Source organism: Melitaea cinxia, chromosome 22, assembly GCF_905220565.1.
Source record: "Melitaea cinxia chromosome 22, ilMelCinx1.1, whole genome shotgun sequence".
Lineage (NCBI taxonomy): Eukaryota > Metazoa > Arthropoda > Insecta > Lepidoptera > Nymphalidae > Melitaea > Melitaea cinxia.
This window is the reverse complement of record NC_059415.1, coordinates 1,150,180-1,177,864: the sequence shown is the minus strand read 5'-3', so window position 1 is coordinate 1,177,864 and position 27,685 is coordinate 1,150,180. Positions and strand designations below refer to the sequence as shown.

The following is a 27,685-nucleotide window of genomic DNA, read 5'->3' as shown; positions in this document are numbered from 1 at the left end:
TTCAGGATTTTTTTTGGCAATCCATTTTTAATATATTATCTAATATACTAAATTTACTATAAAGTGTGTTTCATCCTGTTATCAGTTCTGTAAAGATACTTAGGTTCGGATCTTCTATCATAAATACAGTCTAGATATTAATTATAAGGTGATATTTAATATTGTTTTAAAACCTTCTCAAACTAAGTATAATTGTGTTTGCAGGCAAACGAAAAAAAACTGACTTCAATTATATCGATAAGTAAGACAACAACGTAGGTAGACGAAAAATTAGTCGAGTAAATACGCATTATCAAAGATTACTCCAAAAGTTGTTCAGATCTCGATGAAATTTAAATGTGACCTGGTGACATGATAAACATCGGCTTTCGATTAAATTAAAAATTATCAAAACCGGTACACCCTTTAAAAAGTTATGTGGATTTTCGAGTTTCCCTCGATTTTTCTGGGATCCCATCATCAGATCCTGGTTTCCTTATCATGGTACCACACCAAAGATATCTGCTTTCCAACAAAAAAAAAGTATTATCAATATCGCTTCATAAACGACGAAGTTATCCGCGAACATACATATATATATATAATACGGTCGAATTGAGTAACCTCCTCCTTTGTTTGAAGTCAGTTAAAAAATTGATTCATTTTACGAAAAAATAGTTGCATTTGAAACAATACCTTCCGTTATAACTTGACTCTATAAAAATTACAGAATTATTCCATCAATAATACAGATCGTGGAACTTTTAACCTCACAAAACCAGTGAAAAAAATGTACCGAAAACTTGCGGCAAATTCTACTAACTTATATTACAGACGCCCAATTTAAGCCAGACTCGTGTTCAATAATCCACACACACAATCCGACATTTTCCTCATCGTCCATTTAGATAAAAAAAAAACTTTCCCGAGCTTCCATCGTTGAAAAGGTTTACTGAATCCTACGGATTTCACAAAGCCTTCATTAAAATGCAATCTTTCTTTTGCAGGAAACCTTATAAAAGAATGGCCGGTTCACGAGAGAGATTGATCTACGACCGACATTTGGATTACGGCTACGAATACGAAAGACGAAGGCGACACGATTTCAGCCGATTTGAAACGCATCGAACGGAAGATACTAGAGTCCAACCAGATCGGTACAACCAGGTCGGTCGACCAAGACGCAAAAACGGATACGTCTATGAAGACATTTATTCAGATTTCGACGAGGCTCAAGGTCGTCTATCATTGTTCAGACCAATCAGACCTGAATATCTAAACTTACAATCGACCTACGACAATAAGTACAATTCATTGCCTCGTAGCCACTACTATAATGATGATAGAAGTCGTCGATATAAAAAAGATTATTACGACTTCAGAATCGAAGATGAAAGGAGGAGACCGCGGGAATCTTATGATATATACAAACAGAATAGAATCGAAACTAATCGAAACGAGATTAGATTAAAAGATCGAAGAGCTAATTCGAACGATTCCAGAATTGTACGAGAAAAGCCGAAGAATGTAGCAGTTTGTAAGCCGCTTCGTTTGACCGAACGAAACGCTAAATATTGGACGACAGACCCACCGGAGATAGATCGAAAACCGAAACGTGACGAAACGAAAAAAATCGTTAAATTCTCCGAAGTATCTGGTTCTCGGAAAATGGTTATCGACGATCCGGTGTGTGGGCGGAAAGTGGTCGCAGTGCGTGAGCTAGAGGTTTCGTTGGACCAAATGATACAGAACGGGTATTTCGAGAAACACAATATACCGATACAATTGCCCGAGAAAAAGGACGATGCCAAAGTTTCTGTTCCAAACGGTAAATGTGTAACAGGGAGTGAAACGCAAGCTCCGCGTAAATCACGACATTTGCCGCAGGTGAGTTCAAATATGTTTATGAATCTACATCTATACATATATAAATCCTAATTTAACGTATTTTATTATATGTCTTAATGAAATTTTACAAACTACTTGCTTTTGTTACTATAAAAAACAATAAACTGTGTTCTGAGAAGAATCTCTCAAACTAAAAATTTGCTCTTTTTAAGTATGTATCATCCCCATATACTATACTCGTACAAATATACTTTGAACAAACATTTTAATTTGAGAACAAAAAATAACTTTCAAATATATTCGTAGACGTAAACTCTGTTCGTTGGCAGAATTAATTTTCAAGATGATTAAAAAGCATATACTTTCGTTGAAAACAAGACACGAGAGCCTTAACGACTATATGGTGTGTTATATGGTGTGAATACGTTATTTTAGCTTAAGTTAATACATTATTTTACAAACGATACGTTAACACAGTGGACCTATTGACTACTAGCGGTCGCGTGTTCGATTCCCATTGACGACAAATATTTTTACACTAGCTGTATTCCACAGTTTCACCCGTCTTCATTTGAGGAAAAAACATAAAAACATATTATATAGGTCTATAGGCTTCGATAAATTTACCGTGAAAGGCTATAGGCTAGCTAGACTATCCAACACAAAAATAATTTGTCAATTCGAACTAGTAGTTCCTGAGATTAACGCGTTTAAACAAACAAACCAAATTTCAGCTTTGTTATTATAATGTTAGTATAGATGAAATATGGATGTTCATCGTGATCTGGGCGATCCGGTCTATGTTCTGTATTTCCAGACCCCGGTACAGGTTTCTTATCCTACTGGGTGCAGTTTAGATATATAGTTAAGTATTTATTAATCCCCTCTCTTCCCGTGGGTGTCGTAAGAGGCGACTAAGGGATAACACAGTTCCGCTACCACCTTGGAACTTCCATCCAACTGCTGGCTTTGAAATACACAGGCCGAAGACGGGCAGCAGCGTCTTCAGTGCGACAAAGCCAGCCCTGCGGTCACCAACCCGCCTGCCCAGCGTGGTGACTATGGGAAAAACACATGAGTTCACGTTATTTTTGGCGTAAACTTGTGGAGGCCTATGTCCAGCAGTGGATTGTATAGGCTGTAATGATGATTTATTAACCTATCTTGAAGAATTTTCCTAGTTATTTACATGTTTGTAAGTATATCCAATAGTCCAACCTACACACACATCAAAACACAAATTTTGTATTTGATACAGGGTTTTTGCTACTATAATCCGTTGATTAAGTATTTAAAAAGTATGACATCATGTTTGACCAGGATACCCTATTAGAGCAAAGAGCATGTGATGTTTCTATCACAACATTCGATAACCAATAACATGTTGTAACATCAAATATTATTTCGGGTCAAGCTTCGTAATTACTGCCATTAGGGCACCATTAGCATTCGAAGAGGCCCTTGGACATGAATAATGATCTGACCCTTCTAGAGATTACGTTTTACCGTCCAGGATATTAAACTATATACATGCATCTATACTATACCTACTCGTTACGAGGTTGAATTCTGACGAAATTATTGTTCATATGTATATCCATATTATAAACATGAATTGACAGGTTCTGTCACGTATAAATTAATAAAACAATTCATGTTATTTTTTTAATTTTAGCATACTTCAGCATATCGCAGTCACCAAGTTTGCGCCAAAAATACCGATTTTCCTCAATCATTATTAATCACCTACAATAAGTATTTATCACAAATAAATACTAACGCCTAAGTTATTTATAAACTCCTAACAATATTTAAAATTAATTAGTAACCATTAAAATTGAAAGCGTACTATAACGAAGGACTAATTAATTAGCGAAGGCTCTAAAAAGTTTTTATGTTTCATTTGTTTCAAACTGTTCGATAATTAAAAAGTTGACTGAACCTCGTTTACAATTTATTTCATCTTTTAGCGTTGTTTGAAATATCGCTATTATGTAAACCGGGTTTATCGGGTGGAGGATTACTTAATATAGCGCTATATATTTTTATATAGTGTGTTTTTCTGGTTGCCAGGAAGAAATTACTTAATGTGATAAGGTCACCTTTTTACTTTTTCTTGTTTTTGTAATTGTTTTAATTTTTTTAAGGTGTACAACAAAGAATACTAGGATAGTTACTGTATAACATTAAATTTTTAAAAATATTATTATAAATATGTATATTTAGGAATTTTTCGTTCAAATGAAGAGCAGATTTTGATTTTAACTAAAAAAAAATCATCCAGCTACATTTTTTATTTTTTAAATCGAATAATAGTAAATAATATATAAATAAATAAATGATTAAATATATACACAACACACACACGGTCGTCTGTTCCTAAAGTAAGCAACTTAATGCTTGTGTTATAGGTAACAGCTAACTGATATATAGCTACATATTTTTTTTTTCGATTAACATACTTATAAATAATACATGTATAAATATATAAATAAGTATTTATATTAAACCCAGACTCGAGGTGGGAACCGAACCCAGGACCCTAACCCTCGGAGCAGAAAGCAGGGTCACTACAAACTGCGCCAACGGGCTAGTCAAATCAATCAATCGAAAGCAATTATCCGATTAGGTGTTTTTTTTTTACAGTTCAACGATTCCTTTCTATCTATTTAGAATTCACTTTCGGAACAAAACATTAGCCCATATTTAATTCCTTAATCCAAAATATCTTAAAACAGTTTAATATATCGTAATATCGAAGTGATGTCAGTGAACAATGCTCCTAACAAGGGCTGGTAAAAAGTGAAGGCTTTTTGCCGTTCTCTTCGCAGATGTTACACCACTCTTAATCTGGCCTCGGATGTTATAATTAAAACGGGGATGGCAGTATGTAGGGGTTTTTTCTGGTTATAACCGGGTATTTTACTACAGGTAAGATACTTTTACCCGTGAAATATTTACAGGTAAAATCGTTTCACTAATAAAATGCTTTCATTATTATTATTGTTATTATTTTTATTTGGATGAGTATGTTGTTTTAAAGTGTTATTATCACAAAACTCGCGCTTACAGGAAACAAATTTCAATTGTACAAAAAACGTATGGCTAAATAAAAGGCCATGGGTTTTGTATCACAATAAAAAAATTAAAAAAAAAAACAAAACACCGAACTGAACCGATTTTAACTAGAACATAGAACATAGACTGTATTTAAGTGTGTTTGGTTATGGTTATAAAACTTTAAGATGAAGATGAAAAAATTAAAGCAACAAAACTTCTTATTAACTTTAATTAATCAATATTATAAACTATGTTGCAAAAATAATATATCCAGTATTTAATCTTTCGAATATAAGTATATGTCGGTGCAACACTATGAAGGAGGGCCCTGTCTGGTCTGATCGTGTTGGGATCCCCACAATCTCGTCCCCGTTGGCGGCGTAATAATTTTTACACTGTAATAAAATCAATTAAGAGTGTATGCTACCTCAAATTGCTTATTTTCTACTCGGCAGGATGTCCATATCTTCCAAACTACTGAATATTTCAGTTCGAAATTTATGTATGATAAAGTTCAGGACATAAACTATCTTTTATGTGTTTCGAAAACACGATTCCATAAAATTTCCTCGATACAAAAAAATCGCAAAGTTACCTCTATTTTTGTATTAAAACCTTAATATCTCAATAAATATAGAGGTTATGGACTTGAGATTAAGCATGGTAATTGAAAAAATATGAAGAACATTTTATATGTTGCGTTTTTTAAAAAATAACTATTGATAATGTTTGTGGGGAGAAAATACATATAATTCGCGCGATAAACCAAGCGCTCTCAATTCTCATGTGTATTTAGTACGAGTGAAATCTGAATTCGAGCTGAGGTAATGTAGCCCCTTAACACTCACTATAGGCTTATACGCTATAACTAAAATGGACGAAGGACTAACTACAAATCTATATGTTATTTTACATATTATATTTAAATGCGCTACGTTAATAGCAAATAATTTATTTCGATTTTGTGCAGCGACGGGCAGATATGACGAGTATATTCTTTATATAACACAGCCAAAACCAAGGGAATAAGTATAGCACGGTAATAAAAACTTTGTTCCCTAAATTGAGAAACTTAATGAAATATTCATGACAGCGAGTAGGCTCATTTAAAAATATAAATGGGTGTAAGGATAATGAGATTTCGGATACAAACTTTGATTAAGGAATATAAATTATCAAAAAAATATATATTTAAAGTGGACTCCGTGTACATTATAACCGACTAAGATAAGGGATTTGAGATTCAGCGAGTTTCTAATTGGTCATTTTTCGTTGTTTTTTTTTTTTGTAGCCGCTTTGTAGCAATATATCTTATATATAAAATTCTCGTGTTACAATGTTAGTCACAATACTTCCCCGAAACGGCTGGACCGATTTTTATGAAATTTTGTGCGCGTATCGGGTAGGTGTGAGAATCGACCAACATCACGTTTGCGGGGTTAGCTAGTATAATATAATTTTATGTGTCGATAATTAATTAATATTTAATTAATATATTATTGACATAGGGCACAGCAGGAAATCCAGCTCAAAATCTGGAGCAGCCAATCTAGGGTGTACTTCAACCTTATAGAACATCATAGCTAAATAATAGCTGCTTTCAAGCAGTGTTGTGTTTCTGTGGTGACTAAGGTGACCAGGTTTCCTGGATATAGTTGTATATATAAAAAAATATTTAAACAAAATAATTTATAAATATTTATATATCAAAGAATTTTGTTTTAAATTGGACGGAATAAATTTATTTTTAGTTAAAAAAAAATATACTTAGGAAACATAGATGTTCTGTTTTATTTAAATGAGAACGGATTGGAACATCTGTGATATATTTTTAATCTTAACTAGCTTTCGCTCGCGGCTTCCCCCGTGAGGATTACTCGATCTTGACTATTCTGTTTTCTCTGGTTAAAATATAGTCTATGTCACTCTGTGATTATTATTATCACTCTCAGTGTTTATCCAATTGAATTTTTTTAAACCGGTCCCGTTGTTTTTGAGTTAATCCATGATAAAAATAAAAAAATAAAATAAAAATACAAATTTTCCTCTCCATAATATTCCCGTCTCGAGTGCGAGTGTTATGTAGATATTTTTATTGCTATACGTATTACTTATTTGTGTAAAGCTTAAAAAGTATGTGGTTATCCGTCTACCTTAGGAACAGACGACCGTGTGTTAAGACATTTATGATAATATAAAAAATATATATACAAAATACAGTTGCTCTATCGACAGTCAAATGTATTAGAATCTCGAAAGATGTACTTCCAAACATATGGTGCTGATGATAATACGAAACTCCTGTATTCGCTCTGACAGCAGATATAAAGTCCTATGTACTAGTAGATATTACATAAAATTGCCAAGAGTTAGGGATAAAACGCTTGCCGATAAAACGAAATGTATGACAGAAGAGGAATATACATTGACAAAAAAAATATATTGAATAATCTATACTGAACCATACACAGTAAATATTATATTTTATATAAATAATTACTGTATCATTGTAAAATTATGTATTCAAAACAAATTGAAGTTAAAGCTGAAAAAAGTTGAGGTAGGGAATATCCTACTCAAAATATGGAGCAATTTGACTGGGTGAGTACCTCGACCTTACAGAAGATCACAGCTAAATAATACTGCTTTCAAACAGTGTTGTGTTCCCGTTGGTAAGTAAGGTGACCAAAGCTTCTGGTGTTGCAGGCGTCTATAAGTTACGGTAATCGCTTACCATCAGGTGAGCCGTATGTTATTTACCGACCTAGTTAAATAATATAGGTATATAAAACAAGAAATTAACATTTTCATTAAATTTGATGACGTGTCACGAGCTGACACTACATAACTACAAGTATTGTCTTGACCACAGCGTCTGAAATATCATCAATAGAGGGAATATCAACATAATGATTGAAAGTTTTAAAATAAAAGTATCAAGAATGAATCTTGAAGAACACAGGCCGAAGACGGGCAGCAGTGTCTTCGGTGCGACAAAGCCAGCCCTGCGGTCACCAACCCGCCTGTCCAGCGTGGTGACTATGGGCAACACACACGAGTTCACGAATTTTTGGCGCGAACTTGTGGAGACCTATGTCCAGCAGTGGACTGTAATAGGCTGGAATGATGAAAATGAAAATGAATGAATCTTAAAATGGAAGCTTAAAAAGTTATATATGAAATTATTCTCCTTTTCAATTTTTTCAAAAAACAATCTCATAACACCGACGAATAGAAACACAAAATCTCCACACCAATACATGGAACGACACAAGAGGATTAGTTCTTGTGTATGGCGAGATTCAAAAGACAAACATGTGATATGAGTTCGTATATGTTCTGATGACTTGGCCGCAAATCTGCGACGCTGGGGAGTGAGCTTTGCATTCAACATTATACTAACATCTTTTAAAATAAATAGGGATTAGAAAGCGTTCAATTGTATACTTAGTTTTTCAAATTATACATTTGTCTTTAAAATATTCTTTTTTCTTATTACACGTTAGCTCACAAGCTTAATTTTTTAAATGTCTATAACATTAGACACGGTCGTCTGTTCCTAAAGTAAGAAACTTTAGGCTTGTGTTATAGGTAACAGTCGACTGATATAGCTACATATTTTTTTTTTAGATAAACACATAAATAAAACTGCGGAAACGCTGCGTATACAATCCGTTGTATCGTAAAAAAATAAAAAATAAAAAATAAATCTAAACATTAAAAAAATTTAGGTGTGGACTACCCTTAACATTTAGTGGTATGAAAAATAGATGTTGTTCGATTCTCAGACTTACCCAATATGCACACAAAATACCATGAAAATCGGTCATGCCGTTTCGGAGGAATTTAACTACAAACACCGCGACACGAGAATTTTATATATTAGATAGACTTTTTTAGTTTAGTATCGTTCAGTTTACAGATGACGAGGCTTAAATCTACAAGTGAGAAGCTTTTACAGGACGTTTAGTGTTTTTTTACCATTAACGAAATAAAGTGATAAAATAATTTTCATTTGATCAAATCTTATCAAAGTAAAAAAAAAAAGTAAAATACATAATATCGGTTATTCTGTATCAAGCTAGTTCTGCAGCCCGCCTACGTTCACAAAGACATCTGATCCAACCGCGTACCGCAATTGTAGAAACCGTCTTTTGTACTCGGCTGCAGGGAAACGGGATTATTTTATTGTATATGTATAACAAAACTCAGAAGCGACCTGTATCAATTTGTAGTGTTAAGTCCATTTCTGAAACAGCATAGAAATGTTCTACTGCTGGGCCAAAAACTTTTCTAGATAAAGGAGAAGTGTTGAGCTTAATCTATCATCCTTTTCCACTGAGGAATGACAAATAAACCCATACCACGAGTAAAGATTGATAAGACATATCTGTGATAATAATCAGAACCGATAGCCTTTCAATATCCTCAAGGAGTTCCAGACAGAAAATCAATCTATCCAGAGGATCCATCCAGAGATCCAGAGTAAAAAGAAAAGATAAATATGCACCAAGTGGGAGTCAAATGAGGAGTGGGAGGCTATTAACCGTAACACGACTTCACTAGAACAGATGTAAATCTAATATGAATGTAATGTAATCTAAAATTATACCCCTTAAAAGAAGGGGATCATTTTATTACGATAGAAACTAATTGAAATAACGGTTTTTGGACCTCAATCCTCTTCCTTGATATGCTATATTTATTCCGTATGGTAATTCTTTTGTACGTTAAAATCTTGCGAAAGTCTGTTTTTGCGCATATCAGTGTCATCATACACCATCGTCTTTAACCGACTTCCAAAAAAGGAGGATGTTTTAAATTCGATTGTATTTTTTTATGTATTTTACTTAATGTCAGTTGTAATTAGTTCTGATGAGAAAGAGAGCAGAAATCCACTTAAAATAACTGACTTTACTTTTAGATGATTTTGCTCTTAGAGTTAACACCCTGTATTTTCTAGCATAACGATACGTTTCCAGAACCCTACAGGATGTATGAAATCAGGAAATACTCAGAAATGGAAAAGTAGAAGGAATAATATATATTAATACGCTAAGGTTAAGTTGTTTGCCTCCCTTTTTAGAAAAAACCTCTCAAATACTCCACATAAATTATATATCACCTTATAGATAATTACTTGCTCTACCCGCATATACAACTAAAAAAACATTTTTGATTTTTTTTTTTTGTAAATTAATTAATTATTAAAATTATATATATGACGGCTTTAATTTTGAAATAACGTTTTCAAGATGGACGGTCGGTAATTTTTTTACTTATTTAGTGCGAATTATTCGCACGGGTATTGCTAGTAGAATATAATAGAAGAAAATGTCTCGCAAAATATAAATCTAACCACAATTTTACACTCACACACTGTTACACCAGACGGAATCGCAGACAAAAACTCATACATACGTATCAGACATATAAATATGTTAAAGATATAATAACGCAATTTGGCTACGTCTGTAAGTCTAAAACAGTTGTAATTAATAATGCGTCACAAACAGACAAAATTAATCATTTCCAACGTTGGTTTATTGTTCGCGACTCAAGTCAAGCGGAGCGTAGCTAATTGTTTGCTTCTTGTTTCTGTATACACTGAAATGTGGGTAGAGACTGTTTGAGAGGATAAATCAATATTTATACCGCAAGTGTAATGTTTGTTTGGTGCCAATTATAGGATCTGTTGTTTCGGTTGGAAAAGATTTTTGATTATCGATTATATTAAAACAGCATGCATTTGCAAGTAGTATTTTGTTTAATGAAAAAGCTATGAGAATGAAATAATAATATATAAAGATAAGATATACCTACGCCGGATTACACCAAGTCTGGACAATATATATATTTATTTATATAAGAGTTATTCCAATGTATGTTTATTGAATAAATTGTAGCTGTGTCGGTCAGTTGTTACATATAAAACAGGCTTGAAGTTGTCTATCTTAGGATCCGGTGATCGATTTTTCTCGTCTGAATTTACATTCTGAACATCAATTATCTACTCGTGCCTAAGTAATAAATTTTGACCCATTTTTCTATCAAAAGATAAAGTTAAAAGAGTCATATTCAAGTAGTCACATATATCAAACGAAATTGTTATTCAATAACTTGGCTGGAAAAGTCATATCGTGATTTAGGTTATGTTAATATGGCACTCGACCCAGATGCGACAAAGAGACAAGGCGAAATATTGACCAACTAACTGAAAGCTCGTTTGATATTGGGTTAAGATGAGTCTAGCATATTTTCTTAGACCTATCATCAATTAACTTCGAGTGCCAAAATTGAAGAGTACTCTCAAATCGAAGGTCTTTGTTTTAAATTTTCTGAGTATCATTAAAATGATCGAGTGTTGACATTGATATCGCGTTGAAGGTAAACATTGTGAGATCTGCATGTGTCATGGAATTTGAAGTAACCCTTCGTTCATCCTCTTATGTTTTATTAAAACCTTGTTCTACTTCATCCAGATTTTTACGACTTCTTTGATTGTTTAACATTTTGATTAAAGACAAAATCTTGATAGCACTTGAATTTTCGCAATAAACAGGCTGACAAATGCGAAAGGACTATTTAAAATTAAATTCTCTTTTGCTAAATCATTACTAAATTTCAAGGAAAATTTAAACATGAAACGTTATAATTTTTAATTTTTAACTAAATATTATAACGTAGGTCAGAAGTTATAACAGATCCAAAACAGATTATACTGCGGAGGTTTTGTGAGCAACCGTCCAATCACTTATTTATTTTAAGAACAGTATCTTTAGTCTTGAGTAACAGTAGGCATTAATAAGTGTTAATTCATTTATCATATATCTCAACTAGTACCTAACTAACAAATACAATTGGGGCAAATGCAATTGGTTCAAATACAATTGGGGCAAATAACTCAAGTTTGATTCAGTAAGTGTAAGTAACAATCTAACAATCGTTGGTATACCGAATAATGAAATAAGCTACTCGAACCACCGATCCAGAATGTAGATTCTGCCGAGAGGATATAAATATTTAGCAGTTTACGTCAGTATAACACATTTTTTTATTGCGACATGGTTACCTTAAAACGTTAGCAGCCCATGAAAATATAATTAACTTTTAAGCTTCATAGAATCAGCAGGTCAAAAATTAATGTACATACCATCAGTACTCATATTTGCCCCTTTCTACTAAAAAACCGCAATAAAGGAGATTTTGTTGTCAGCCGTTGTCAAGGCGTTATTAAAATTCAGCAGAAGCAAGCGCTTTACTTTGTTTATAAATATTTCGTACGTAGACAGCTCTTTATGGTATGTAGGATAATAATTGTGTTTCTTCCCAGACAACAAAAAACATTACTTCAATAACATCGCCTAGTAATACAACGTAGGTATACGAAAAAATTGTCAAGTTAATACGCGGCGTTATCAAAAAGATTACTCAAAAAGTAGTCATCAGATCTCGATCAAATTTATATGAGACTACAAGAGAAGCATCAGCATTCGAATAAATAAAAATCATCAAAATCTGTACACCCAGTAAAAAGTTATGCGGTATAATACAACGCAGGTCGACGAAGAAATAGTCAAGTACATACGCATTATTTGATATAATTCGAAAAGTACTTGTCAGATCTCAAATCAATTTAAATAGTACCGTATGACACGCAATATCTTTCTATTAAAAAAAGAATCATCGATTCACCAAGAAAGATTTGTAAGACGCACAAAGAAAAAAGAAAAAATATAATCGAAAAAAAAAAGAAGAAAAACAGTCGATATATTTTGATTAGTATTTATTATAGATGACAAAACATTATGTTTATTTTTGTCCACGCCGTCAAAAGTTCTGAGGTAACATACATTAAAAAATATACAATCGAATAAAAAACCTCCTCCTTTTTTGGAAAGTCGGTTAAAAAGCGATTTATTTGCTGCGAAGTCATATTTCGTACGATACTGCCAATCATATAAAGTAGGGGCTTATGTTCTCGAAAATTCGCTCTCGATTAGAATTGAAGCAATTTTTCTACGTGACCTCCGGGAATTGTTGCAGTTTAGTAAAAGGGTTTTAGGAATATTCTTATTGAGGTTTGCGACGTCGCGAGATGAAATAATACAACGAAATTTGATTCTCAACTAGACATATATATGGTATTATGATACTGATTCGAATTTTTGTCCTTCAGTGCAATTTTTTTACGTGCTTTTATTTTTTGTGCAGTCCTTGTAGGACCCACCGTGCCTCGGAGAGCACGTTAAGCCGTCGGCCCCGGTTGTTATCGTGTACACCTGATAGCGATCGTTACCAACAGGGAATATATCCGCCAACCCGCATTGGAGCAGCCTGGTGGATTAAGCTCTGATCCTTCTCCTACGTGGGGAAAGAGGCCTATGCCCAGTAGTGGGATATTACAGGCTGAACCGTAGCGTTTGTTTTTTCCTTTTAAAAGTTTTTTTAATAATTATCTGCACGTGTTATTTTTTTTTCTAACGCGGTTTTTCGCTTTTATTAAAGAGTTAATTCTTCATATTATATATGTATACTTATTGTTATCATTGGTAAACAACTGCTTTTTATATATTACTAGCGACTCACCCCGGCTTTGCACGGGTTGAATGCTGATGCTTAATATAAAATATAAAATAAAAATAGGTAAAAAAACTTTTTAAGTTAAACGGTTTTATGTTAAACATACATTGCAATGTTTAAGATAAATGTACTAAAAACCAAAAAATAATAAAATAGATACAGTCGTGGGAATTATAAACATATGCATAGACTAGACTAAAATAAAACCGTGGGGCACGTCAATTGTCTGAATTGTCTGTCAAAAAATTGTTTATTACTTTGGCTTCCAATATAAATATATAAGTAATCTAAAAAACCGACGGTTTACGTTCTTGTAGGTTTTTTTTTTTTATATCACTTGGTCGGCAAACAAGCGTACGGCTCACCTGATGGTAAGAGATTTCCGTAGCTTATAAACGCCTGCAACACCAGAAGCATCGCAAGCTCGTTGCCGACCCACCCCCAATCCCCCCCAGGAGCTCTGGTCACCTTACTCACCAACAGGAACACAATACTGTTTGAAAACAGTATTATTTAGCTGTGATTTTCTGTAAGGTCGAGGTACTACCCCAGTCGGGCTGCTCCATATTTTGAGCAGGGAATTCCTGCTGTGCCTTACCTCAGTTAAGGTAAAGTAAGATTACCTTATAATAACGTAAAGAAAATTCCAGCCCAGAAAGAATTATCGTCCGCATAGCATTAAAAGTGGCCGACAATTTTTAATACACCTTACCTATTACAAAACGGAACCGACAGCTTAACGTTCTCCCCGAGGCACGGTGGTGAGACCCCCAAGGACAGACACCCAGATCGCAAATCAACATTCGTACAAATACAAATATTCACTCCGAGCGGGAGTTGAACCCACGACCGCCGGTATATAGGAGCTGACAAGGCACGCACACCACAAGAGAGACTAGAGTTTACATGTAAATGATAGTTACATATATATGTAAATACATATTTATCGGAACGGGAATCGAACCCACATCTACCGAAGCAGAAACCAGGGTCACTGCAAATTGCGTCAACAGTCTAGTTATCATCATTAGTAAATGACATTAATCTTAAAACTTTCTCAATCCAGGTGATAGCAGCCCTAGCGGTATCCCTGGCCCCGTTCTCAGCTGGACTGGGCAAGGGCTACAGTTCGCCAGCGATAGCCTCTCTGCAGGGACCTGGTAACGCTACAAGGAGAGATTTCCAGCTGACAGACCAGCAAGCGTCGTGGCTCGCATCCTTGTCATTTCTTGGTATGTGCACATGACATATTTGCCAAAAAATCATACGTAGATGTGACGTTATATAAGTAATAATCAAAAAAAAAAGGTTTTAAATGTTATATTTATACTATAGTATACTAGTAGGTCTTACATTTATCCGAATCTATTAATTATTAACTCACTGAGTTACGTGAGAAAAGAATGAACGAATGTACGAATGATTTATCTATACAAATAAATAAAATTGGAGTGTCTGTTTGTAATATTAAAATAACTGCTTTTTACTAAATGCATATGGACACGGTAAATAAACCAAAGTAACATTTTTTATAATTTTTGTCTATCTGTCTATCTGTCTGTTTGTTCCGGCTAATCTCTGAAACGGGTGGTCTGATTTTGACGGGACTTTCACTGGCAGATAGCTGTTGTAATATGGAGTAACTTAGGCTACTTTTATTTTAGTTTTTTTTTAAATATATTTTATAACTCTGCGAACTGTTTAATAACTATTTTGTTAAATTCCAAACGGACGAATTCGCGGGCACAGCTAGTTCAATATATAAAAGAATGAGTGAAATAATGAATTAATTGAATAATTGAACGAATGAGAGAATTAAGTAATAACTGAATGTATGAATTCATTTGTGACATGATGTAGTAAGAACTAAAAAATGCTGAATTATAAATTTGTGTAACAAGTACATTAGAATGGATTTTTATTAAAATATCCGTGTTAACATCTCTATAGACCTATCGGCATAAAATTTGAATTGCTAATACATATTTAAACAAGTGTGAAGTACTCAATATCTGGTAACACGCTCTTTATATAAAGCAAAAAAGAGCTATCATTTAAAAATTCATTTGTGAACGGAAAATGATTTCATTTAACTACAATAATGGGGGGTTTTTGTTTGTTATTCAACGTTTGTCAGACACTTTTAACCGAATCTACAATTATTTCTATATTTTATCCGCCAAAAACGAATGTTCTCAAATCTGCTATTTATTTTTCTTTTCCTTATGTCTTACAACTGTCTTTTTTTTCTTTTTCTAAGTCATCAGCATCACAACTTTTTACTGGATGTACTGATTTTGTTTTTTTGTTTTTTTCCAAAGTTAGACGAGTATTCTTTGAGTTATGCCTAATGATGCGAATTTGATTGATTATTTTTCGATTACCTTCGTTGTTACTTGTCGATGTAAATCGACGTTAGAATTTCTTCGTTGGTGTATATGTATATTTATTGTTCTCAGTTACTCATTTATTGTATTTTATAAGCTACGACGATAGCCCTCTTTTGGCAAAGAGATTTTATGCCAGTGTTTTCTTACTGGCAAAGTCAAAAAAATACTGTTGAATAAAACGCCATTAACAATAAGAAAACAAAAAGAGTGCGTTGGCCGGGAATCGAACCCGGATCAACTGCTTGGAAGGCAACTATGCTGACCATTACACCACCAACGCACATGATAATGTGAGTAAAATTAAGTTTATAATTTTACATGCAATAAAAAAATTTTTAACGCTATATTGTTTACACTTATGTTTTTATAACACATGTATAAAATGATAATACATATGCTTAGATCGTACAGGTCATCAAAGCTATCAAGCAAATTTAGCCTTGAATATTTTCTATGTACCCAAATGTATAATAATTGTATTCACTCTCGAATGCTCTGATATAACAAACGCTCTACGCTCGCCTAAAACACCGACGGCTGGTGGGTTTGATTCCCACTCGGGATGAATATTTGTATATATACAAATTTTTTTTTCCGATTTGGATGTCTGTCCTTGTGGGACTCCCCGCCGTGCCTCGGTGAACACGTTAAGCTGTCGGTCCCGGTTGTTATCATAAATATCTGATAGCGATGGTTACTCCTAGTAGAGAACATATCAACCAATCCGCAGTGGAGCAGCATGGTGGATTAAGCTCCAATCCTTTTCCAGCAGGGAGAAAGAGGCCTATGCCCAGCAGTGGGATGTTACAGGCTGAATGCAAGTGCAAGTGAATGCATTTTATATATAAACTGAAAAAAAAAACTGATTTAAATTTACATCGATATATAATATGAAATTAATACTGTTTTATAATTACAAGGTGCACTCTTCGGCGGCATGGCGGGCGGTGCTGCGATGCGGCACGGCAGACGTCGAGTTCTGTCGTTAGCTGCAGCGCCTTGTAGCTTATCCTGGCTACTCACGGTACTGGCTACTTCCGTCAGAATGATGTGCATCACTGCCTTCTTGGGAGGGTTCTGCTGTTCTATACTTACGATGCTGTCACAGGTAATTTTTTTTTCTATATAACTAAGTCGAAAACAAGCGTACGGCTCGCCTGATGGTAAGCGATTACCGTAGCTTTTAAGACGTCTGTAACACCAGAAGCATCGCAAGCGCGTTGCCGATCCTATCCCCAATTACCCCAGGATCTATATTTTTATCTCTTTCTTGGGTTATGGTATTCGCATGCATAATAAAAAAATGTGGTGTCATGGGACACCAGGTAGGAACGAAGTTCCTTCGGATAGTATAGAAGCAACACAATTTGCCAAAAAAAAATGTTGAATTTAATATAATTATATTTTCTAGTTCTTGATTTTTTTTAAGTTGATTGGTTTTTAATTAAGTACACAAAAGTATTTAGAAAATTTAATATTTTAGAAAATCACAAATACCATAAAATAAAATAAATCAAACAAAATAATAATAATAATAATAATTCAAACTATTAAGTGAAATAAAAAAACATATGGCTTATTTATTTTTGTCGACAGTATAAAATTACATAAATAATTAAAAAAAAGTTTACTAGTAATATTTTAGTTTTACAAACGTCATATTATACAGTCGTGTGACTGATATTACGTCACTTCCATTATATATTTTTCTTACGGTTATAGTATCACATTTTTTTCAGTTCGCTCTCCCAGCAAAAAGTCAAGCCTGCCGTAAGGAACTTCGTTCCAATAAAATTCCACAAACGATATTGAAAATGTATAATAATAAATGTATAATGAAGTCCGCCCATTGTACTTCACTGTCTGTAACTATTTTTATGCTTTATTTGTAATATATTTGTGGTGTACATATGTCAATTACAATCCAAATATGATAAAGTATGTATAGTCGAGAACAATTCATGTTAAAAAGTATTAAAACGTATAAAATGAAATATGGAATTAGTCCATTACATGAAAGTGTGCTATTGTAAATTTTATATCAGCTAAAAAGAGTTGAAAGTTAGTGGCCAGCTCAGCCTATTATGAAGACTCTTGTGTAAAGCCTCCGCCATTGTGTTCGGGCATATAAATGAAAAATTTCTAACGTTTTGAAATAAACGTAATTTTATCTTTCTTTTTTTTAGTTTTTACACTACAAAGCATGCTACAAAGTATCTGACACGTTGTCACGATGACATGGAAGTGGTGTAATCATGTTCGAATCTTGAAAATTTTAAGAGAATTTTAAAAATGAAAAAATCACGATCTCATCGTAACACTCCATTTAGAGCGCTTTAATCTCTTTGTTTTATTTCCTTTGTCGTTACGATTTTATATTTAAAATATAATTTTTAAGAGGTTTTTTTTTATCTCTTTGATATCTTGGGTTATTATAAAAGCACATTGTTTTTTCTCTTTCTTAATAATATCCAAGAGATATTGATCATCTTCAATCAATTTAAATAATGACTGATTAATGATTAATTAAGACATCTTTAGTGCTTCTTTAAAGTTTTGTTTTTTTTTTCTAACGTATTTGAGCTTAGTACAGAATTAATAAAATTAAAATAAAATTTTTGCTATGACTTGGTAAAACTTGATTACCAATGTAATGAAACTTGATCTAATATATACCCACCAAACTATACTCCATCGAATTGAAAGTACGAGTATCTTGTTATTTATTCATTTATTTATACTTTATTGCACACTAACAATAAGAACATTAAAAAGAAAGAAAAGAAACATAGTGAATAAAGTGCAAAGGCGGTCTTATCACTAACAGTGATTTCTTACAGACAGCCCGTCTATAAAAGAAACATTTGTAACATATAGCAGGCACACGATGCAATTTAAAACAATATGTTCTTCTATGTGATTCTATATGTAAATATATTCTAAAAAATATTTCATATCACTTGATGGATTTCACCGGTGACATCCCAATGTTGGGACATTGGCCTCTTTTTCCGTGTAAAAGATGGGCCTTATATTAACATTGTATTACTTTTCAGTAACAAAAAAAAACTAGCAATTTAAAATTATACGGCAAGTCATTCTAAAACCATAAATATATATCTTTCAAAAGCTAGAAAAATAATATACTGTACTAAATTCATAATCCAAACTTCGCCAGACTGAAGCATTCCTCAGTTCCAGAGGCTAATTTAAATTTTTTACAAAGGAAAACTTTTATGTGAGCGCTAAGATTTCATCACTTATTAGTTCAAACAAAGCGAAGGCTGCATAATGATTTGGGCGCCTCATAAACTTTGATGAACTTTACTCTGCTGTGATAAGCGTCGACGTAATTTTGTATGAAATTTTCGTACGCTTGCGCTAAGACCACCTTATTAATTTTACGACGTAGAGACTTATTTAATATCAAGTTTAATTTACTGTCATATACCCGTACTTGTTGATTTTGTCATGCCATGATGGGCTATTTTAGTAAACTTTTATTACTTGATTTAATCACCTACTGTTGAAGAATTAATTGATTTGATACTTAACATTTGATGCAAAGTACTTGATTCTGGATCACGTTGTCTGTCCTCGTTAATTCTAAATTGCATCGAGAAACTCGTAAAACTGTCGTTCCGTGATAGTGATCATTAACTTTAGCAAAACATTGATATCGAGATTTAGATTATTTTGTCACAAGATTTTAAGATTAAATGTAATTTTTAAATCAACACTTCGACATTGTACCAAATGCTTTGTGCCACAAATTTTTATATGATAATAAAATTTAAATCCGAATTTGTTACTAATAATAACTTATAAGTTTTATGTTGTAATAAATAATCAAATTTTAATTTTCCAGGTTTACATCAGCGAAATATCAGTGCCAGACATACGCGGGTGCCTCAGCGCTGTATTGAAGATCGTCGGTCATCTTGGAGTTTTGTTCAGTTTTACTATTGGCGCCTATCTTGATTGGCAGCAGCTGGCATTATGCATATCCGCTGCTCCCCTGCTTCTCTTCTGCACAGTGCTTTACATACCAGAAACACCAAGCTATCTCGTATTAATCGGCAAAGACGAAGAAGCCTACAAAAGCCTCCTTTGGTTAAGGGGACCAAACTCTGATGTTGCTCAAGAATTGGCCACTATAAGGACCAATGTTTTGGCCAGTAAAAACTTCAGCCAACGCCAGAGTCAAATGTCTAGTAGCCAGCTTATTAATTCGTTGGACGTAAGAACTATGAATCGTCTTCTTGGACCTATATTGGTGACGTGTGGATTGATGATGTTCCAACGTTTTTCTGGCGCTCATGCTTTCTCTTTCTATGCTGTCCCGATATTTAGAAAAACTTTCGGTGGAATGAATCCTCATGGAGCGGCTATTGCTGTCTCTTTTGTGCAACTGCTTGCGTCTTGCCTTTCTGGTCTATTGATTGACACTGTTGGTCGTCTACCCTTACTAATCGTTAGTTCAGTGCTCATGTCGATGGCATTAGCTGGTTTTGGAAGTTATGCCTATTACGAGGAGGTTCATAGGAATCAAAGAATACAAAACGTAATGTTCCATCAAACGGTTGGTCAAAATGATTGGATTCCCTTGCTCTGTGTCCTCGTGTTTACGATCGCGTTCTCTTTAGGTATGAGTCCGATATCCTGGCTTTTGATTGGTGAATTATTTCCTTTAGAATACAGAGCGTTTGGAAGTGCTATGGCCACGGCCTTCAGCTATCTCTGCGCTTTCGTTGGTGTTAAAACCTTTGTAGATTTCCAACAGGCTCTTGGATTGCATGGTGCGTTTTGGTTGTATGCATCTATAAGTGTCGGTGGACTGTGTTTTGTTGTATGTTGTGTTCCCGAAACGAAAGGAAGAGATCTAGACGAAATGGATCCAAATTACGTACAAAGTCTGTCGCCAAAAAGGTAAGTCAATATAGGTGGAACTAAATGACTACTTGAAATCAAACTATTTCTTTTCTTCATAAGATTATATCTTATCTCTACCAATAGAACACCGTTATAATAAAGTTGGTATATATTTAGCTAGAAGAGAATTAATATCGTTGTTTTCAAGTAAAAAAAAAATAAAAAATAATAACAAAACTAGGAACAAATAAAATATTCGAATCCACCACAAAGTTTTGGCTGTGCTTTTAAAAGTAAAACGATGAACATAGTCACTAAATTTATACATACGTGGTCCTTTTTGATTGTAGACTTTTAGGAAATTAATATTATACCTTTTTGCATATCCTCAGAACCATATCTACTTAGAATTATTTCTAATTACTGAAACAATCAAAAAAAATTCTGTAAATTCAGTTTGATATATCAAAAATTCTATGCGAGATAAATTGGGTATTATTTTGCACTTGCTACAAAATAATGTGCAAATACTTCTAAAGTTATTAGAATTTTATTTATGCTTTTATTGTCTTTATTACAACAAAAAAAAAACGTTATTTTTTAAACAAAAAAACGTTAATTTAATATTTTGACAAACGTGTATTTCCGGAAAATCAAACTGAATTGACAGATATTTAGTATGATTTAAAAACCTTATATCTTTACATTTGATCTATATTCCTCCTTTCCGTTATAAAACGATTGATAGAATTATAAATGTTTCACAATAGTTACGATAACATTGAACTGATTTCAAGTTGAGATTATGCTAATAGTTTACATAAAATTTGTAGCTACAGATTATATACTACTTATCTGAGGGGGTGGCGTTGTATGCCGTTACACAGGTTTTTCTGGTATGACGGCAGAGACATCCTAAATATAATAAATAATTGTTAAATTACTTTGTTGCTACTAAAGCTACATCTAAGTGGAAATGTAAATCTTTTTTTTGGAAATATGAAGTCTTATTATTATTATTATTACAATCAATAAACTAGTTTTATTTACTAACGAGTAAATCCCTTTTCCTTACACATAAACACATACATTTATTTGTATGTATAGATTCATATACAGTTCAATATTATCGTGATGGACATATTAAAAAAAAAAAAAAACTTTTAACGAGCTTTCTTACCTAATACGACAATAATAATAAGACAATAAATAATATATCTTATCCTATTTAGAATTAAATTAAATGCCACATTCCAAATAAACTATAATTAAGTAATTTAAAAAAAAAATCAGTAGTTTAACTCTATTTTTAAATTAAACGTAATATAATTTATTATTTCTGTAGTAATGTCATGGATGAGAAAGAATTAAAAAAAAAAATCGAGTAATTGACATTGACACCATAAAAGGCTTTCTCGCACTAAAGGAGCATAAAAAAAACGCATTTAAAATGCAAACGCACATATTTAGATAAAGAAGGTTATTTCTCTTTTCTAAATAAAATAGTGTAATTTTTAATATATATGAAATATATTTAATAGAACGATTGATGCTGATAAGAAGAATTCTATAAATTGCAGAACTAATAAATTGACATTTTCATTAACAGTTATTATAATCAGAATTTACAAAAGCACTTGTCAAATGTGCACAAACAATTGTACGTGTAATAAAATCGCGTAAAGCATAATGAATACATACGTTTCCGAATACAAATAAATAAAATCGCTTTACTGTCACATCAGTGTGAGAAAGATTTTTTTTTGTAATTTTTTTCTGAAACATTATTTAATATATATATTGATAATTATAAGTATGTAACCTGCAATTGTTATTTTATTGTAAATATTTATTTTATACTTATTACCACATTAATATAACGGTTTTACATAACAATAAAACCGATATTATTTGCCGGGAAAACATACAGCATTGTTTATAAAGATACACGATCTAGCCTAGTGTACGGCTAGTTTCGCCTCACAAATACTAGATGGAGTTAGTGTTGCACCAGCTTGAGGCAAGCTTTTGTCACTTATGGACTTCATAGTCTTCACCAGGAAGAATTTCCTGCAATGCCGTACATTTTTCATTTCAGTCAGGTAATTCCGTACAACCGATCCCTGTAACTGACTCTCAAAAAAGAGATGTGAGCCATTGCTACTGGTACATGAAAACACTAACTCCATCTAGTATTTTGAAGGCGAAACTAACTGTACACAAGGCTAGGCCGTCTATATGCTTGGCTAAGTATACAATACTTCTTCATAAACAATTCGGTATGTTTTCCAGAGGCACAGTAAGACCTATATTTTTTGATTATGTAAACACTATTATTATGTAACACATATTTTAATATATTTCTCTTTATTACATAATATAAAAAACGGTTAACTATAAATTAGTTCAAAATATTTTTCAAATTTGGCTATATTTCACGAAAAAAATATTAGTTTTTCTATACCCTTCTATGACAAAGTTAATTATTCATACATTAAAATATTTTCCTTAATATTTTATTTAAAAAAATGGAGAAAAACCAATTGTTGAAAATACTATTTTCTTTGTATAGAAAATTTCAAATATTGTTATTCTAACGTTGTATTTATAATGTCTATAAACCTGTTATTCCTTCAATATTTATTTTATATAAATAGCTAAATATATAAAAATAATGTATTTTATAAATATTTTGTTTCAAAGGCTAATATGGATTTAATTTTTTATATAAATAATTTATAATAATAATTCCGGAATATTGTTCTGAAAATCAATTTTAATGTCATTTCCATTATTAATAACAAAAATTTTGATTGAATATGAATACAGCCTACAAATATAGGGAACATTTCTAAAAGTTTCAATATAGTAGATTTTTTTAAATAATTTTGGTGTTGTGTGCTGTAAATAATTGTCATAATGTTTTAACAAAGACGATTACAAAACACCATGCACTACAATACAATATGTAGTCATACATTTATTGAATCCAATATCAATTCATACAAATATTTGTCTTATGACTTTTAGTTTCGTCAATTTGACAAACATTGCTTTAGCCAATATCATGTGACAAAATTAATATCAATAAAATTGTTCTATTTTAACTAAAAATAATATTATATATAAATAAAAATGCATGTTGCTAAGCGCATAACTCGAGAATGGCTCGACCAATTTGGCTAATTTTTTTTTGTATGTTTCTTAAGGCCCACTGAAGCTAGTAATTATTAAAGATATTTATCTGTATATCAAAATGTACCGAATCTAATTCGATTTTTCTAAAACCTTTTAATTTTAAATAGAAAATGTTATAAATAGTTTACTGTATATTACATTACATTCTAATTTAAAAAGTACTTATATTCTAGGCACAATTTATTTGTTCGTTTTTAATTGAAATCATTAGCGAATTTCATTGCAACTGTTTTAAGCAATAAGTTACGTCTAGACTGCGAAATCCAGATTTTCCGTTATGTATACCGGAATAAACATAGATACAGTCAGAAAAACGAGGAAAAATTTTTTTTTTAATTTTTTTTCGGCTTAGCCATCTTAAAAACAACTATATTTGACATCAACCGGTTACAATTCTCGTGTTACGAGTATTTGTAATCGTCTTTTGAGATAAATTTATGTCCAACTAGAGATGCCTTGATTAGCTTACGCCTGCCAACGCGGACCTAGTGTTGAAGCACCATTTATTTATTATTGTAAATAGTTTTTAACTAGAATAATTGTCAAACAAATGTCGAACATTAAATGAAAACTAATACTGATAAAAAGGACAAAACGAAAGCTCTTATGAAAAATGGAATTCATTATTAGTAGTTAAAACAAATTTATTGTGAATTAATTTCTTTTTTATGAGTGTTTTTTTTTTACTTTAGTCAACAATATATATGTGATATGTTTATTAAAAATTTAATTTTTAATCCATGAAAATGTGTTTAAAGGAAATTAAAAATTATTACTTTTATTATTTTTAAATTGACAGATATGATAAAGTTGAATTGAAATTTGAATAAAGAATTGTACCGAATAGTTGTAGAATAGTATGTAGAAAAACGCTTATAATACCCGCTTTGTACTAATAATATTCAAATGGAAAGGCCTAGAACCCTGCATTATACAGTGTTAATATGGTAGAAAAATAATATTTAAAAAATATATATTGAAATTATCCTCTGAATCAACAATCATAACAAAGATACATAATAGGTTGTGAATTTATACATTTTCTAGATTTTTATATTATATTTAAAATATTATTAAAATATTGGCTTCGATCGGTCACAAAATTAAAATGCTTGCGACATAAGATCTTTACATAGACAATAATTCGTTAATTGTAGACGAAATTTGTTATGTAATTAGAAATATCTTACAGTTGTTGAAGAATTACTCAAAATGTAAAATTTATTACAATTATGACAGTTGTTTTCCAAATCACTTGTTTGTAACCTGACTATAAAATTGTCGTTAAAAAGATTAAAAATTATCCAAGAACACATGTGTAAAACTTTTGTTTTGACTACTCATTGTTGGCATAATAACCTACATAATTGTAAACACAGTTGTGAATATTTCATCGTTCATTTAAATTTAGTAAATATCTAGTTATTAAATTGAAATTAAATTCACGCGTTTCTATTACCTAAAAATGGCGTTGATAATTATCATTGTTAAAAGTACTTACATAAAGTTGACGGATTGTTCTACCTGTGTTGACATGACATGATAAAATGTCGACAATTATGAGAATCATAATTATAGTCAGGTTGTTCTTCTTTATTGGAATTTGCTTTATATACATTTTTTGGAATAGCTTTACATATGAAAAAAAAAATTAACTAGTGCTATACGCTTAGCCTTTTAGCAATCGTGATGTGTTAGGAGTGTGCCTGTTTTAGACTTAAATCCCATTTATAGATATAGATATTACTGAGCTATGTTAAAATACCTTTCCAGTCTTATGGGTGTGTTGTGAAATTATTCCACATTTATTAATAAGTATTATTATTACAAACAAATTATCGTGAATAGCACTGCCGTTTTCATTTAAAACATAATGTTTGTTTTTAGTTATCGTTGATAGATGGCGCTGTTACGAAATATTTAGTCCTAAGATTTTTTTATATTTAAATAGAAGTTTATTATTATTTTAACGATCTAAACATTGTTTTTAGATTTAATTATTGTCCAAATATTAATGTTTATTGATTAAATTATTATGAATTATACATTTAAAAGCTCAGGATCAATTTTATATAAGGTAGAATCAGGCGCTGATGTAGAAAAAGTTAGCTGGGGGAACGTAAGAAAATTGTTTAAACAAAAATATTATAAATAATAGTTTTGTAAAAAAATCTAACTGAATTCGTTAGCATATAATAAAATTCTATGACACATAAAGTAACGCACATTTTCAAATTTTTAATTTGTGTTTGAAACATTTAAGTCATGAATCAATATTTTATGTTTGTCGACATATCTGTCTACTGAAGTTTAATATGAAGACAAATATGAACATAGTCAAAGACAAAAGCTATAAATCACCTCTTTCCATCCCTTCTACATCCGCGCCTGCAAATAATATTTAAGATAGAACGGCTTTAATTAGCTTAGTGTTTCCTTACAAGACTATAGATTGTACAAATATGTAAGACTACAGTCTTTATTATATCGTCTTTATTGAAATAGACTATTTTTTCTTCTAATATAGCAACGAATTCTATACATAAATAAATAAAAAATACTTTTATCTTTATTCCATATTGTTAAATTAATTATTCATACATAAATTAATTTATTCCTATATTTATTTCAGTTCTAAAAATAGTTAATATACTTGTGCCGGAAAAATATTTATCCCTTTGACCAAAATAATGATGTTTAAATTACACTAAGAAGGTATGTTTGTAATAATTTAATTTAATAGTAAACGGGAATAAAGATAAAAAAAACAATAATTAACTTTAATACAATACGTGTCAAGTGTGACAATAAATATGTTTTTTGACAATAATCTGATTTAGCTTAATGTTAGACACTCTTCTTTATCGGTCAGGTTGCTGAGATTGTACGAATTTCTAGATGGTTCGATGTATTGCTGAATTGCCTAATAAATGAAAGTCTAGATTGAAACTGATTTTATTTACAACAACCCAAATATTATACCGTACCTAACGTGACCAAATATTTCCGAAAACCCTTATGTTTTGAAAAATTGCAAGGTCTAGAATAATAGATCCGCATAACGTGATGCAGTTTCAAGTGTAGGTATATGTTTACAAGGATATTTTTTATTAGTATTAAATTACACATTTCCGGAACTGATTGAACTTGCAATCGGGCTTTGCAAAGGTCCATCACAGATGTGTTTAAACACCTCAACAAGAAACCGCAAAAAAAGAGGGTAGACCACTACGTTTTACCCTCACAATAAAATCGAACTAGCAACCTCTTAATTGCCCACACAGAGTACTAGGATATAAACAGGAAGTTGCCCATGACCACGTCGTCGTAATATCGGCAGTTACAAAATGACAATAGCATAAAGTCACGTATAATTATGTAAAATTGCTGCTACAGAGTGTAAACCTTTATATCTCATATTTAAAGAACTGTTATTAGCGCCATCTTTCAAAAAAATGATACACTATTAAGTATTTGATTTGATTGGTAGGGAATAGTATGTCATGTTAAAATCATAATTTTCCTAGTGTGTGATAGATGGCGTTACTATTATTCACGAATCGATTAGCGCTGAGTATAGGGCTTGGAATACCGTTAAAAATTCGGTATCGTTAATTGGTCAAGGTCGGCATGACGTTATTTTTGGAGTAACGATACCTTAGATAACGTTATTTTTCACACATTTTATCGTTATATTTTTTACCGGTAAAAACTCATTTAACGTTATTTTTAACGTTACTTCTCTATACCGTTAC

The 27,685-nt window shown here is 32.0% G+C and overlaps 1 protein-coding gene and 1 non-coding gene across 2 annotated transcripts; one reads left to right on the top strand and one right to left on the bottom strand.

The window, feature by feature from the left end:
- The first annotated feature begins 1,002 nt into the window (after nt 1-1,002).
- LOC123664379 (facilitated trehalose transporter Tret1-like) lies at nt 1,003-21,764 on the top strand. Its single transcript, XM_045598923.1, has 4 exons — nt 1,003-1,866; nt 14,537-14,702; nt 16,781-16,968; nt 19,729-21,764. The coding sequence occupies exons 1-4, from the start codon at nt 1,003-1,005 to the stop codon at nt 20,791-20,793; spliced, it is 2,283 nt and encodes a 760-aa protein (XP_045454879.1). The 3' UTR covers nt 20,794-21,764.
- Trnag-ucc lies at nt 16,069-16,140 on the bottom strand. Its single transcript has one exon. It is a non-coding gene; the product is annotated as a tRNA-Gly (tRNA).
- Nucleotides 21,765-27,685: the final 5,921 nt, after the last annotated feature.

Excerpts from the sequence above, each read along its gene's own strand:
- LOC123664379 (XM_045598923.1), top strand. The coding sequence starts at position 1,003 with ATGGCCGGTTCACGAGAGAGATTGATCTACGACCGACATTTGGATTAC. Across the intron at positions 1,867-14,536 it reads AATCACGACATTTGCCGCAG|GTGATAGCAGCCCTAGCGGT; the intron begins GTGAGTTCAAAT and ends TTCTCAATCCAG. Across the intron at positions 16,969-19,728 it reads TACTTACGATGCTGTCACAG|GTTTACATCAGCGAAATATC; the intron begins GTAATTTTTTTT and ends TTAATTTTCCAG.